Source organism: Phocoena sinus, chromosome 8 (assembly GCF_008692025.1).
Source record: "Phocoena sinus isolate mPhoSin1 chromosome 8, mPhoSin1.pri, whole genome shotgun sequence".
NCBI classification, from domain to species: domain Eukaryota; kingdom Metazoa; phylum Chordata; class Mammalia; order Artiodactyla; family Phocoenidae; genus Phocoena; species Phocoena sinus.
The window spans coordinates 40,906,716-40,920,104 of NC_045770.1; the positions used below are offsets into that span (position 1 = coordinate 40,906,716).

The window sequence follows — 13,389 nt, forward strand, 5'->3', positions numbered from 1 at the left end:
TTCCTTCCTTGGCCCTTGCCTGTGCTAAGCCCTAGCGCTCCCGGGAGAGTGGGTCTGCCAGGTCCATAGCTGTGCTTGCTGGGACGTGGCCCCCAGTACCTGCAGGTGTCTCTGACCAACCTGAACCAAGGGTGTTGACGGGCTTCTTGTCCACAGGATGAAGTTCCACAAACTGTGTGCTGTCCTGTGAATGGCTGGCATGGTCCAGGAGGCCGCCTGATCTCACCCTTGGAGCAGATTCACTCCCATCATTTCATGAGTTTGTTGCCCGGCCAGGGATCAGGCAAGAGAGCATCTGCCTGGACAGGGGGCTGGATGTTAACCACTGTGGGAGCTTAGCTTTCTGGCCCCAATGCCTGGCTGCCCTTGGAAGAGTCCTGCAGGTAGTGCCATGGGTTCCAGAAGGCAGAGACGATCTTCTCTTTTTTTTTTGCGGTACGCAGGCCTCTCACTCTTGTGGCCTCTCCCGTTGCAGAGCACAGGCTCCGGACCCGCAGGCTCAGTGGCCATGGCTCTTGGGCCCAGCCGCTCCGCGGCATGTGCGATCTTCCAGGACCGGGGCACGAACCCGTGTCCCCTGCATCGGCAGGCGGACCCCTAACCACTGCGCCACCAGGGAAGCCCCAGAGACGATCTTCTTGTGTTCCCTGCAGAAGTTCTGGTTCAGGATCCCATAGACGATGGCATTAAGGCAGCTGTTGAAATAAGCCAGTAAGTAGCTAGTGACAAAGAGGCCCTCTGGGACCTGGGGAGCCACTTCTGGGTCAATGGCCACAGCAAGGCTGATGCAGTTCAGGGGTGCCCAGCAGACGGCAAAGATCACAAACACCACGAACGTGGTCAGAAAGCTCCGGATGTTACTGGACCACAGGCATGGATTGCTCTCCGACTTGACCTTCCTGCAGGCCCGGAGCACCAGCACCCAGGTGCGCAGGTAACAGAAGCACACAACAGCCGTGGGGGGAGGAAGTGGACGACAACCACTGCCACCGTGTACCGGGCACTGACCGTCGGGATGAAGGTGCAAGAGTAGATGCGTGGGTCATACTCCAGGAACCCCACGAAGAAGCTGGGTACCAGGGCCAGCAGGGTGAGGAGACAGACAAGGCAGATGTAGAGGGGGGTGTGCCAGTGGCAGCAGATGAGGTGGTAGGTCACGCTGTGGCAGACGTAGCAGTAGCAGTTAATGGCAATGGCAGTGATGTCGAAGACGGAGCCGATGACGCTCAGACCCATCACAAAGGGGCTGGCCTTGCAGCACGCCTCCCCCAGGGCCCAGCTGTCGTGGAAGATGGCCAAGAGGATTAGCGGGTAGGGGCACAAGGCCAGGTCAGCCGATGCCAGACTCACCAAGAACAAATTACCTGGAGCGGGAAACAGGAAGCAAGAGTCGTCAGGACAAAACCCCACGATCTCTATTCTGTAGAATATTCTAGCCTTTGTCCCTCATAGGAGGGACTCTCCCAGGACACTGATGCGCCACCGCCACCATACGTCTGTGGGTACTCTGCGGAGGCTGCTGTGACCACCTCAGGGGTCCAAAGCATCAGGCAGAGGGAAGGGATCCAGAAGACACAGCAACCAGAAAACTCAGGCTGTGGTCTGGCTTCAAGGGGGTTTGGAGAAAGGGAGCTTCACAGCCACTCAGTGGGGAGTTCCCCTGAGTCAGACCCTCAGGCAAAGCAGACTCTGTACTTGCAGCTACATGCAAACACACAAGGTAGAGAAAGGGCGTTCCCAGCCCTCCATGTCCTGACCCTCAGTCTCAACCCATCTCAGGGAAGACTCCATAGGACGTCTGGGAAGCTGGAAGACCCACAGGCAGCCTTCTTGAAGTGCCTATTTTGACCTCAGATGCTTGGGGTAACTCCACTTAGAACTGACCAAAAAGACATCTGTTAGCTCCCTGGGAGTTCTCAGGACCCAACTGCTCCTGAGTCCAGAGCTAGGTTAGGGCCCGAGGGAGACAGGATGTAACTGAATAGAAAGGAGATGATTTGGATACTTTAAGTGCTTTCCAGGTAGTGAGCTTCCGTGTCTCTCGAGGTATTCAAGTACAAGTTGAATGGTAAAGGAGAAGCCTGCCTCAGATTGAACTGTGAGATTCCTTCCTATTCTACTATCTCAGGGATCTATTTACTTAATGGGAGAAAAGCCCCCTCAAATTCTGTATGGTTGGTACTACAAGGCAAGAAACATACATCTTAGTACCTGCTTGGGATGCAGGGGAGTCTCCTTCTTGTTCATTTAATTCTCAGTCTTGTTCTCTGTCTCCACTGGTGGATTTCAGGTTTTGACTCCACTACTGAGAACTTACTTGGTCTCAAGAGAGAGAGGGACTTCCTCTCTCGAATTTCTTGTTTTCAGCTGAATCAGGAGTCCTTGTCTCTTTCTAGAATTGTAAGTGTTCTTTTTGGTTAATTAAAGTATAGCTGATTTACAATATTGTATTAGTTTCAGGTGTACAACATAGTGATTCAGTATTATTGTTTTCATTCAACAAACATTTATTGATTAACTGGGAGGAAAGTGATACAGACACAAGACATAATTCCTGCCTTCAAAAAGCTGCAGAGACAGACAAAGCAGATGAAAAATCAGATAGTATTAATGAAAGCACAGAGGTGACTCAGTATTTTTATAGATTATACTCCATTTAAGGTTATTATAAAATATTGGCTATACTCCCTGTGCAGTACTTGTAGTTTATTTATTTTGTACATAGTATTTTGTCTCTCTAAATCCCTTATCACTATGTTGCCCCTCCCCCTTCCCTCTCCCCACTGATAACCGCTAGTTTGTTCTCTATATCTGTGAATCTGCTACTTTTTTGTTATATTCACTAGTTTGCTGTATTTTTTAGATTTCACATATAAGTGATAACATACAGTATTTGTCTTTCTCTGTCTGACTTATTCTACCAGGCATAATACCCTCCAGGTCCATCCATGTTGTTGCAAATGGCAAAATTTCGTTCTTTGCTACAGTTGAGTAATATTCCAGTGTGTGTGTGTGTGTGTGTGTGTGTGTGTGTGTGTGTGTGTGTATACACCACATCTTTTTTATCCTTTCATCTGTTGATAGACACATAGGTTACTTCCATACCTTGGTAACTGTAAATAAGGCTACTATGAACATTGGGGTGCGTGTATCTTTTTAAATTTGTGTTTTCTTTTTGGGGGGATATATACCCAGCAGTGGAACTGCTGGATCTTACGGGCAGCCTACTGAATGGGAGAAAATTATTTGCAAATGATATGTCCGATGAGGGGTTAATATCCAAAATATAAATAGCTCATGCAACTCAATATCAAAAAAACAAACCTGATCAAAAAATGGGCAGAAGACCTGAATAGATATTTTTCCAAAGAAGACATCCAAATGGCCAACAGGCACATGAAAAGATGCTCAACATCACTAATCATCAGGGAAATGCAAATGAAAACCACAATGAGACATCACCTCACACCTGTCAGAATGGCTATGATTAAAAAGAACACAAATAGCAAATGCTGGAGAGGGTGTGGAGAAAAGGGAACCCTCGTGCACCGTTGGTGGGAATGTACACTGAAGCCGTCATTGTGGAAAACGGTATGGAGACTCCTCAAAAAAAAAAAAAAATTAAATGTTGTTTTGACATTGGGAAGTGGCGCTGGAAGGTGGAGTGATCTGGGGTAATCTCAGTCCTGCCACTTTGAACTTGACCTAGTCACTGAACTTCTTTTCTCTGTGACTATTGTTTCTTCCGTTCCCTCCTTTCATTTTGGAGCCCTCCTTCCCCCTCCTCACACACTCCACATGATTCTTTCTGTGAAGAAAATCCCTTCTTTCCCATGTGGGAATACTGGTCTCTGCAGTGCCCACTGGCTTCCTGGCTGAGTGGCAACAAAGCTTTTGGCCCTTGCAAGCACATGTGGAGAGAGTCAAGTGCGGCTGGGGGCAGGTGCTAGCTCAGCCAGCTGTTCCCGGGAAAGCAAGTCAAGCTCTGTCGTGTTCATGTGGCTCATCCCCTAATAATGCCCCAGAAGCTGGCAAACAGCTTGTAACTAGTGGGAAGAACACATTCAACTCCACGTGGAAAGTGTTTCAATTACTCTCCCCCGTTATTTCTGGGGTTCCTATAAGGCTGAAATCAACCAGTTTCTGCTGTAGATCCATCTGCCCTCAGACGTCATACCATCTCCTGACTTTCTTGACTCAATTCCAAGTTAGACGAATAAAATTCTTGCTTTGTCTCCCATCTGTAAGAAGCCAGACCCTGTCTAGATGACAGTCAAAGAGAGAGCGAGTTCTCTATTCATGTTTTCTCCAGACAGGTGAGAAATCAACCAGGACATACAGCACTGCTTATCATCTGGTGCACAGGTTTCTAATGAATATTTATATCACGAGTCTTGGCGTGACTTATTTCCATCTGCCTCTATCAGACAGGGCGTATTAGTGGAGACAGACCTCAACAACAAGGTTTTGTACTAATATGGAACTCCCTTCCCTTTGCATTCATATACAAAGCACATCCCTCCACACATACAGCCACCATAATCCCCTCCCCCCTGGCCTACTTTCTCCTTCTTTTTGGGAAATCTAGCCCTTAATGGGAATCTGGAAATCTGAGAAGGAGCCAGCAGATGTTCAGCTATCTAGTTTTCATCAGATAGGAGAATTCTGGAAGATAAAGCTCTTCCCTGTACCCACCCTATTTTCCTAGAGGAATTTCTTGGTTTTAAATTGTCTCTGGTCATTGAGCTAAAATTGGCAATGTAGAAATAGATAGTCATTGAGTCATTTGCTCAATAAATACTGCAGAGTATTTACTAGGTATTGGCTCTGGCCTATTCTGGGGCATGGTGAACAAGAGAGACACATCCCCTCCTCTTACAAAGCTCGTGGTCTCATAGAAGAGACAATTCAATAAAATCAAGACGTGATGAGGGTTACGATAGGGAAGTAAACAGATGATCTATCATTTCTAACAGGGTTAAACTTTCCATGCCTTGAGGTTTTCTTCCATCCTCCATTTGTTCAAACGTGTAATATATTTATTGAGCACCTATCACACTTGGGTAGGGTGCAGTGATGGGTGAAAGACACGCCCCTGCCATTGAGATGCTAACAGTGCTGTTGGGGAAAGAGACACAGAAACAGTGGCTCTTCAGTGTGGTGAGAGTGGGTTGGAGGCTAGCACGAGGTGGTGGGAACAGTGGGGAAGAACTAAGTCATCTTGGGGCTGAGGGCAGTACTGGAGGATGGGGCTGGTTAAGCAGGACAATTCAGCAAGGGGCCAGACAAAACCACAAAGGCCTGCCTCCATCCCAGGATGGCTGTTCACCTCAGATGGGATCCTGCATGGGAAAAAATTTAAGACATAATAACAGTCTCCAAACTAATGTGAGATATTCTTGTTAGTTATATTCTGGGATAGGCATTTGAAATAACTGAACAGATAATTTGTTAAAAATGTGACTTCCTCTCAAATACTAAAACAATGCACTTTTATATTAACATAAGCTCCTAATTAGATTCCCAAATTCTTTGAGGGTGGAGATTGTTTTCTTCCCAAATCACATTGTTTGTGAAAACCCTGGAGCGTGTGGATGAATCATACAAGGGCTGAGTTGAAATCTAACATCACGTTAATTTAAAAAGGAAAGGATTACTAAGCAAGCTAATCGTATAAAAAATATGATGGGGGTATTTTAACCACTTAAAAGAATAAAATATATTTAAGAGCATATGCACCCATTTCAATAATTAACTGAGATGCTTATTACAAAATCATATTCCATAACCATCAAGGCATTGCTTGGAAACTCTTATGGAGTCATTTTATTACTTTAATTATAACCAAAAAAAAAAACAACCCACAATTGGTATAGTACCTTGACGTTTATAATGTGCATTCACGTAAAGGGACTCAGTTGTTTCTCACAAGAATCCTTTAAGGTTGATTGCATGGTTTCCACTTTACAGATCAAGAAACCAACACCCAGAATATGTGAACAGAGAAAGAGGGAGAAAAAGCAAAAAGAGAAACAAGAGGAAACCAGGAAAAAGAAATGTCAAAGGGATTAAGGGTGTAGAGTTTTTGGTCATCCACAAGAATGAGAAAAGTGCCCATGTCACCTGCCAGTTAGGAGATCAGCAGTGATGTTAGCAAGGGTGAATTCTGTTGAGTGTTGGAGGATAAACTTTTGCACTGGAGGCTGCCCTCCCAACCAGCTTTGCCTTCAAGAGAAATGGAGAGAAATGGATGGTACTTGGAAAGGGCTATCCTTTGATGGGGAGATTGTATAAGATATTTTTTTTCTCTTCTCTTTCTCTCTCTTTTAAATGAGAGAGGCTTGTATCTGACACATAATAAGCACATAGCAATCTTTCTCTCATTGGAGTATAGCTGATTTACAATGTTGTGTTAATGTCTGCTATACAGCAAAGCAATTCAGTTATACATCTATATACGTCCTTTTTTATATTCTTTTCTATTATGGTTTAATCACAGGATATTGAATATAGTTCCCTGTGCTATACAGTAGGACCTTGTTGTTGATCCATTCTATATATAATAGTTTGCATCTGCTAACCCTACACATAACAATCGTAGCTATTATTTATTATTGTAATTTTTATATTATCGGCTGCATTATTATTTATATTATTATGGGTTTTTATATTATTATAATTATATACAATTATAACAGTTTTATATTATTATTACAAAGAACAAGAAAGAGGCTCAGAAGGTTGGACTAAGCTCCCTGGGAGATAAGATGTGAGAAGTCCTATAGGGTGAGGACGATGAAGAAATTAGGACATTGCATCTAGAGTGTAAATACCCTCAGAACTGCAACTTTACTTCCCAACCCCCTAACTTTTCCTCTTTCAGCCATAAGTATTTTAAACTGTAAGACCTCACAGCAGCATCAGGATCTTCTGAGTTTTGCCGCATATCATGCTAAATATAGACTCCGACTTTGTGCGGGGGGAAGAAAAAGGCAGTCTAACATGAAAGTGCTCACACACGGGGCTGCTAAGGACTCTATGGGAGGAATTATCGAGGATTATGAGCTTTCCTGATTATTTGGCTAAAGACATAATTAAGAGATTTAAAATGCTTTCATTTTTGCCTGGTAAAGAGAAAATAAGTATTCAGAGGCGAAATGTGAAGTTGGAAAGTTCAGGCAATACCAGGGATGGAGTCCAATGGAGCCCAGTTTGGTTTTCAGTTGATAAGAAGCCCTCCAAACCCCAGAAGCTCAGCAGGTTAAAAGACGCCTGTCACCAAGGGGCACCTCCAGGCGTATTCAGTGGTAGGGTAGAGCCTGGATGAAGTGGGCTCCACCTTACCTTGTAACGCCTGAAGGGCAGGGGCTGTGGGTCTATTAAATATTTCCTCCAGGCCTTTCAAGAGCTTTTGCCTAGGGCCAGCCTCCTTATTCAATCATCATTTACCTCCTCCATCAACAAGTGGGAGGAAAAGGGGCCGCATGGCAGGCTCTGCTCTAATGTAACTGGGGATGCCAACATGTGCCAGGCTGAAAATCCCCATCAGGAAGTCTGCAATGCAGTCACTGGTTCTGGATAAGAGATGATGCAGTCTCTACGCATCGCTGGGCTTCCAGAGGACAGAGTGGATTCCGGACAAGGACCTGGGTGTTCGGCAAGCAAATCCTCCATGTTTTCCTGTCAAATAGTCCACATCCTTTTTCCTTACAAATCACAGGGATGTCCTAGGTATGGATATGCATCCGCTCACTAATAACACCTCTCCGACAGCCTCTTAATCCATCTGCAGTACAAAAATCCATTGTCCGACCATGGCTCTTGATCGTCACCAGGGAAATTAGGGTCCCTGTGCTGATGGGCCAAGAATCATGAATGCTGTTGTGCTCTCCCCTTGCTGATGGAGACTATCTCGATGTTACAGTAAGGACACGTTTCTCTCAGCTCTCTTCTGTGTGGCTGACAGTCAAGATGGCGCAGGTAAGGGCAGGAGGCTCAATTTTACAGGCAGTTTAAAGCGGGCAGCCTCCAGCCAGACGGGCAAGAGGCATATACACACTATTATATATAAAATAGATAACTAGTAAGAACCTGCTGTATAGCACAGGGAGCTCCACTCAATACTCTGTGATGACCTATATGGGAAAAATCTTAAAAAAAAAAAATGAGTGGGTGTATATATATATATATATATATATATATATATATATATATATGTGTGTGTGTGTGTGTGTATAACTAACGCACTTTCCTGTATACCTGAAACTAACACAACATTGTAAATCAACTATACTGCAATAAAAATTAAAAAAAACAAAGATAAACTCCCTAAGGAGTCACTGGGGCACAATTTTACGGAGCCCACTGGCCACACAGGAACAGCAGGGATCAAGATACACCCTAGTGCAGGTGCCACTCAGTGTCTGAGGACGAGAGTCAGGTGTACTTTGGGCTTTCAGTGCTCAGAGCAATTCAGTTCCATGAGAATTGTACTGATGGCGTGAGCGGTGCTGAGTGGACCTCACCTCATGAAGCAAAATTAATAGCTTCTGTCTCACTGCCTTCCTGGCATCTTGTCCACTTCAATTTGTTTCAGCAAGTCTATATTCAGTTTTAGAAATGGAATAAAAGTCTCTGCTCTCAAGGATCTCACAGTCCAGTGGGGAGAGAAAAAAAACTAAGAGCAATACAGTGAGGGAGGTGTTGTATGGGGAGGGCATGCAGGAGCCTGGGCTGGGCTGGGGAGGGGGAAAGACAGTAACCACACCTTTTATGCTATTAATGGTAAAAATCAACAACCCGCAGGGGAGCTGAGGAAGGGGTTTGAAAGAGATATTCAATGGCCGAAAAGAGGCAGGGAGCCTCCCAAGATGATAGAGCATCAACCTAGATGGGTGGGATGGCGGGGGGCAGGGTGGTCCAAGAGGGAGGGGATATATGCATAAATATAGCTGATTCACTTCGTTGTACAGCAGAAACCGACACAACATTGTAAAACTATACCCCAATTAAAAAAAAAAAAAGAACACGGACCGTGTGGGAGAGACAGCAGCTCGTGTCGCACTGAGTGGGAGAAGTGAGACAAGTCTGTGACATTGAGGGGGTTAGGCAGGTCCCGGAGGCTTGTTCCAGCCGTGCCCTGGAGCTGGACACCTTTCTGTCGATGGAGGGTGGTCCCTGGAGGCAGGGGTGACCCTGGCCATGGTAACAGGGAGGGTAGAGGAGTGGGGAAAGCTGTCTGGTGACTATGGACATGGTTTGCTCAAGGGAGGATGAGGGTGTAAATTGGGGCAGTAGGAGTAGGGGGGCAGGAAAGGGGGAAATGGGGAGATGCTATGAGACAAAAGTCAGGAGGGCTTGGGGAATGAAGGAACCAAAGAGGACTCCCAGGGATCAGGTGTCCGAGAGAGGAAGAGAGGAAGGAGGTCCAAAAACTAGCATCGGGTAAGCCGAGGGAATGGAAGGTCTCAAGGAGGGAGTGGCCTTCAGTGTCACACACAGCACAGAGGGGCATTTCCCATGAGGGAAGACCCCAGGGGGCTGAGGAGGAAATGGGAAGCAATGAGGTGATTAATGGATGCAAACTGTTCTATTAAGATGTCTGGCTGAAAAGAGGAGAAAGGTAGCCCCGAAATTAGAAGGAGACATAAGACCAAGGAAGGATTTTTTTCTCTTAAGCAAAGGAGCCCCGTGTGTGTGTGTGTGTGTGTGTGTGTGTGTGTGTGTGTGTGTGTAAGCTAAAGGGAAAGAGACAGAAATGTAAAATATAGAAGAGAGAGAAGGAACTTGATGGAGGAAAGTTCTGTGAGAGCAGGAGAGGAAGAGAGAGAAAATACAGGGATGAACATTGGTGAGGTCTGGGCTGGGGATGAGTGACAGGGGAGGGCACAAGGAAAAGTCCTCAGAGCCTGAAGTGTGGCGGGCCCCAGAAAGCACACACCAAGAAATATGAAATGCCACCAGTGCCACGCAATGTGTGAGGCTCTGGAAACATAGCAAAGAGTGTAACACACACCTGGCCTTACCTTCTAAGTTGGGGCAGTGCCCTGAATCTGCCCCCCATCTTCCCTCCATCCCTTCCTGTCTGCCCTGCTCTAGTGCCATCTCTAAAAAAGTCAACCCAAAGCACGAGCAACAGAACCTGAAGACAGGGGAGTCCCTCCCTCAAAAAGAACAGTTAATCTAACCACCTACCCCGCTGTCAGGAACATCCCTGTTATGAATGATGAGAGTCTGCTGCACAGAGAAAATGGGTTTGTAATAGTCAAGTAGAGGATACTGACACCTGCTAAGAATGCTGCTGGGACTTTAATATGGGCTGTGTGCCTTAGTCATCGGAAATACACATGTTCTCATTGTCACAGCCCTATTTTCTTAATAACGATGAATTAAGGAACCAGACTCAATTACAGAAGGCGCTAAGATAAATGTTTCTTAAAGTAAGTCCATACTCTTCAGTAAGAGAAGACCTGATTAATAGTGGAATGGGTGCTAACTCTTCAAACTGCTGTAGGTTTTCAGGCATCTTTTGAAATCTCAATCTGCCAAAGTATTTAGTTTACATTAATACTATGATTTTTCATAGTATGTATGACTATCATCAATAAAGCCATGGGTCAAATAAAAATTGGTTGTGTGACCGGAACAGCCTTTAATGAATGTGTCAGGAATTAATATCATTTAGATAAAGTGTTAAAATTTTTTCTGGTGCCCGGCTGTAGCAGACTCAAAGGGAGTTAGGAAGGATAAGACACACGGTGTGCCAGCAATTTAACAAGCTCATTACCCACCCAGGCCAAATCAATAAGGTTTCCATGAACTTCGCTAGGACAGCAGAAGAGGCCAGCCCTCCTCGGGACGGAGGAGGGGAGAATAAGCTTGTCTCCTTCAGGCAAAAGGAAAAAGCACCCTCAACCTTCAGCCACCCCGCCCGTGGTAGGCAGCCCACCGGGTCTCCTCTAAACACCCTGCTAGTCAGGAAGAGAGGCCCTGCCTCCTCCTTGCCTCCCTGGGCAGGAAATGAATTCTTGTGGCTGCTACAAAAGGGTGATAGGATGGAAATACTAAATACAGCTTTCTGATAGTAACTGGCTCTTTCCTAGGAGTTAAGCCTCTACTCAAAGGACACAATAATATCTTGAAAAAGTTACTGCAGATAATGCGAGCATCCACTACTGAAATGACTGAGTTAGAAAGCTTACTTTTTTTCTTCCAGTTTTATTGAGATATAATTGACATCCAGCTCTGTATAAGCTTAAGGGGTACAGCATGATGATTTGACTTATATATACCATGAAATGATTACCGCGATAAGTTTAGTGAACATCCATCATCTCATATAGACACAAAAAGAAATAGAAAAAAAGACATTTTTCCTTGTCATGAGAACTAGGATCTACTCTCTTAACAACTTTCATACGTAACACACAGCAGAGTGAGTCATATGTGGCCTGTTGTACATTACATCCCTAGTACTTAGTTATCTTGTAACCGGAAGTTTGCGCCTTTTGACTGCCTTCTCTCAGTTCCCTCTCCCCTCAGCTCCTGCCTCTGGTAACCACAAATCCACTCTTTGTCTATGAGTTTCTTTCTTTGTTTTTGAAGTATAATTAACCTATAACAATATGTTAGTTCCTAGGGCACAATACAGGGATTCGATGCTTCTTAACATTTCAAAATGATCACTATGATAAGTCTAGCTACCATCTGTCACCATACAGTTACTTCTTCTTAATAATATGAAGTTTCCAATATTATGCACAGAAGCTCACATTTTTATTTTTTGTTTGTTCTTTAGATAAAAATCATGGAGTCACAGGGCCACATAAAAAATATATAACAATTTGTTTAAAATAGCCTTTCTGAATGGTCAGCCTCCTTAGAAAAGCATGTTTAAGCTATATAGTTGGCTTTCTGCTATCTTTTCATTTTAATTCACTCTAATATTTGAGTTGCCTCCAAGACCCAAACTGGGAAATGACAAATTGACAAACAGGTCATTGAGCTTCTCCCCAAGCTGGAATGGTCAGTGTGCTCCAGTGACTCTCAGGGCCAGAGTTTAGGGACTCCTTCCCTCTGGTTTTGTTCCCTGGCACACCTGAGTATGGGAAAGTTGAAATGAGAGTGGACTGAAAGGGAAAAAATATTCTCAGGATTGCAACACTATTTTGCCAAATCACTATTTTAACCTTCGTTTAGTCCTACGCATTCCCCGTCTTCATTAGAGACCACAGTTATCGCAAAACAATTTAGTTCCATCCAAGCAGAGGCTGCAGATGTCTGCTTTTGGCACTCTCTTGTTTGGAACCAAGATGAAGAGATAAGTCTAGGACGAAAATTCACTGGAGCGTTTCCATTCATTCACTCATTGTCTCAGCAAATATTTCCTAACCACCTGCTGCGTGAACCACAGTGCTTGGCAGGCGATGGAGGTGTTGAAGATGGTGAGATTTCTGTGGCCAGGGAGGGGCACCATGGGGACCCGCCCACACTGGAGCGCCTTGGAGAGCTATGGCTTCCAGCTGCTTGGATTTCCACAGCGCCCCGGTCTGCCAAAAAGTGCGCAAGAAAAACTTCGCCCGATTCACGCTGGTGCTGATGCGCCAAGTGCTTCCCGGTCCACTTGCTAGAGCTGCAAGTCGGGGAAAGGCAGCAACTCACCCTAACTTTTGAGTTCAAGAACAAACTCGGGGACTGGTGAGAGAGAAGGGAACGCGGCGCGGGGCCCTGAGGACGGACAGGATCAGGGTCAGGGGCAAGACCAGACACCAGAGAGGGGCCCGACGCAGCAGCGGGCGTGGCGCTCACCTGCGTTCCGGAGCTTTCGATTCCCGAGCACCGAGAGGATGACCAGGAGGTTGGCCACGATGGCCACCGCAGTGGTGACGATGAGCCTGGCGGACAGCGCGGGCGCCACCCAGCGCGGCCGGGGGGTCCTGGAGGGCCGCGCGCCTCCTGCCCCAGTCCAGACCCGGCTCTCCGCTCGGCCGCCCGCCTCGCAGCAGTTGGCGAAGGAGGCGTTCTCGGGCATCGTGGACCCTCCCGCACCGCGCCAGCCACCACGCACCCAGTCTCTCTGCAGGCTGGGTGCGCAGTGCCAAGTCCGGCGCTCCTACCGCCCCCTTCCCTACCCAGTTCGCGCGGGCCAGGGAGAAGGCCAGTGGGGAGGGGCCTGGAAGAGATAAACATGGGCAAGGGACAGAGAAAAAACGTAGGAACGGGAGGAGGATTTGGGGTGCAGGCGTTGCCCAAGGAGCGCGTCCCCCGCCCCCCCACCGCTAGCTCAGGAGCAGCTGCGACGGCGCCGCTCCACACTGCCACCCGGAGCCCAGCACGTGCCTGGCCCAGTTCGGGCCTCAGTGCCTGAGCGCACCGTCAGAGAAACTGTGT

At 46.3% G+C, this 13,389-nt stretch overlaps 1 protein-coding gene across 1 annotated transcript; it reads right to left on the minus strand.

The window, feature by feature from the left end:
• Positions 1–248: 248 nt before the first annotated feature.
• MTNR1B (melatonin receptor 1B) lies at positions 249–13,030 on the minus strand. Its single transcript, XM_032641140.1, is given in 4 exon segments — positions 249–416; positions 632–963; positions 966–1,364; positions 12,808–13,030. Coding segments are annotated over 4 exon segments (1,122 nt in total).
• Positions 13,031–13,389: the final 359 nt, after the last annotated feature.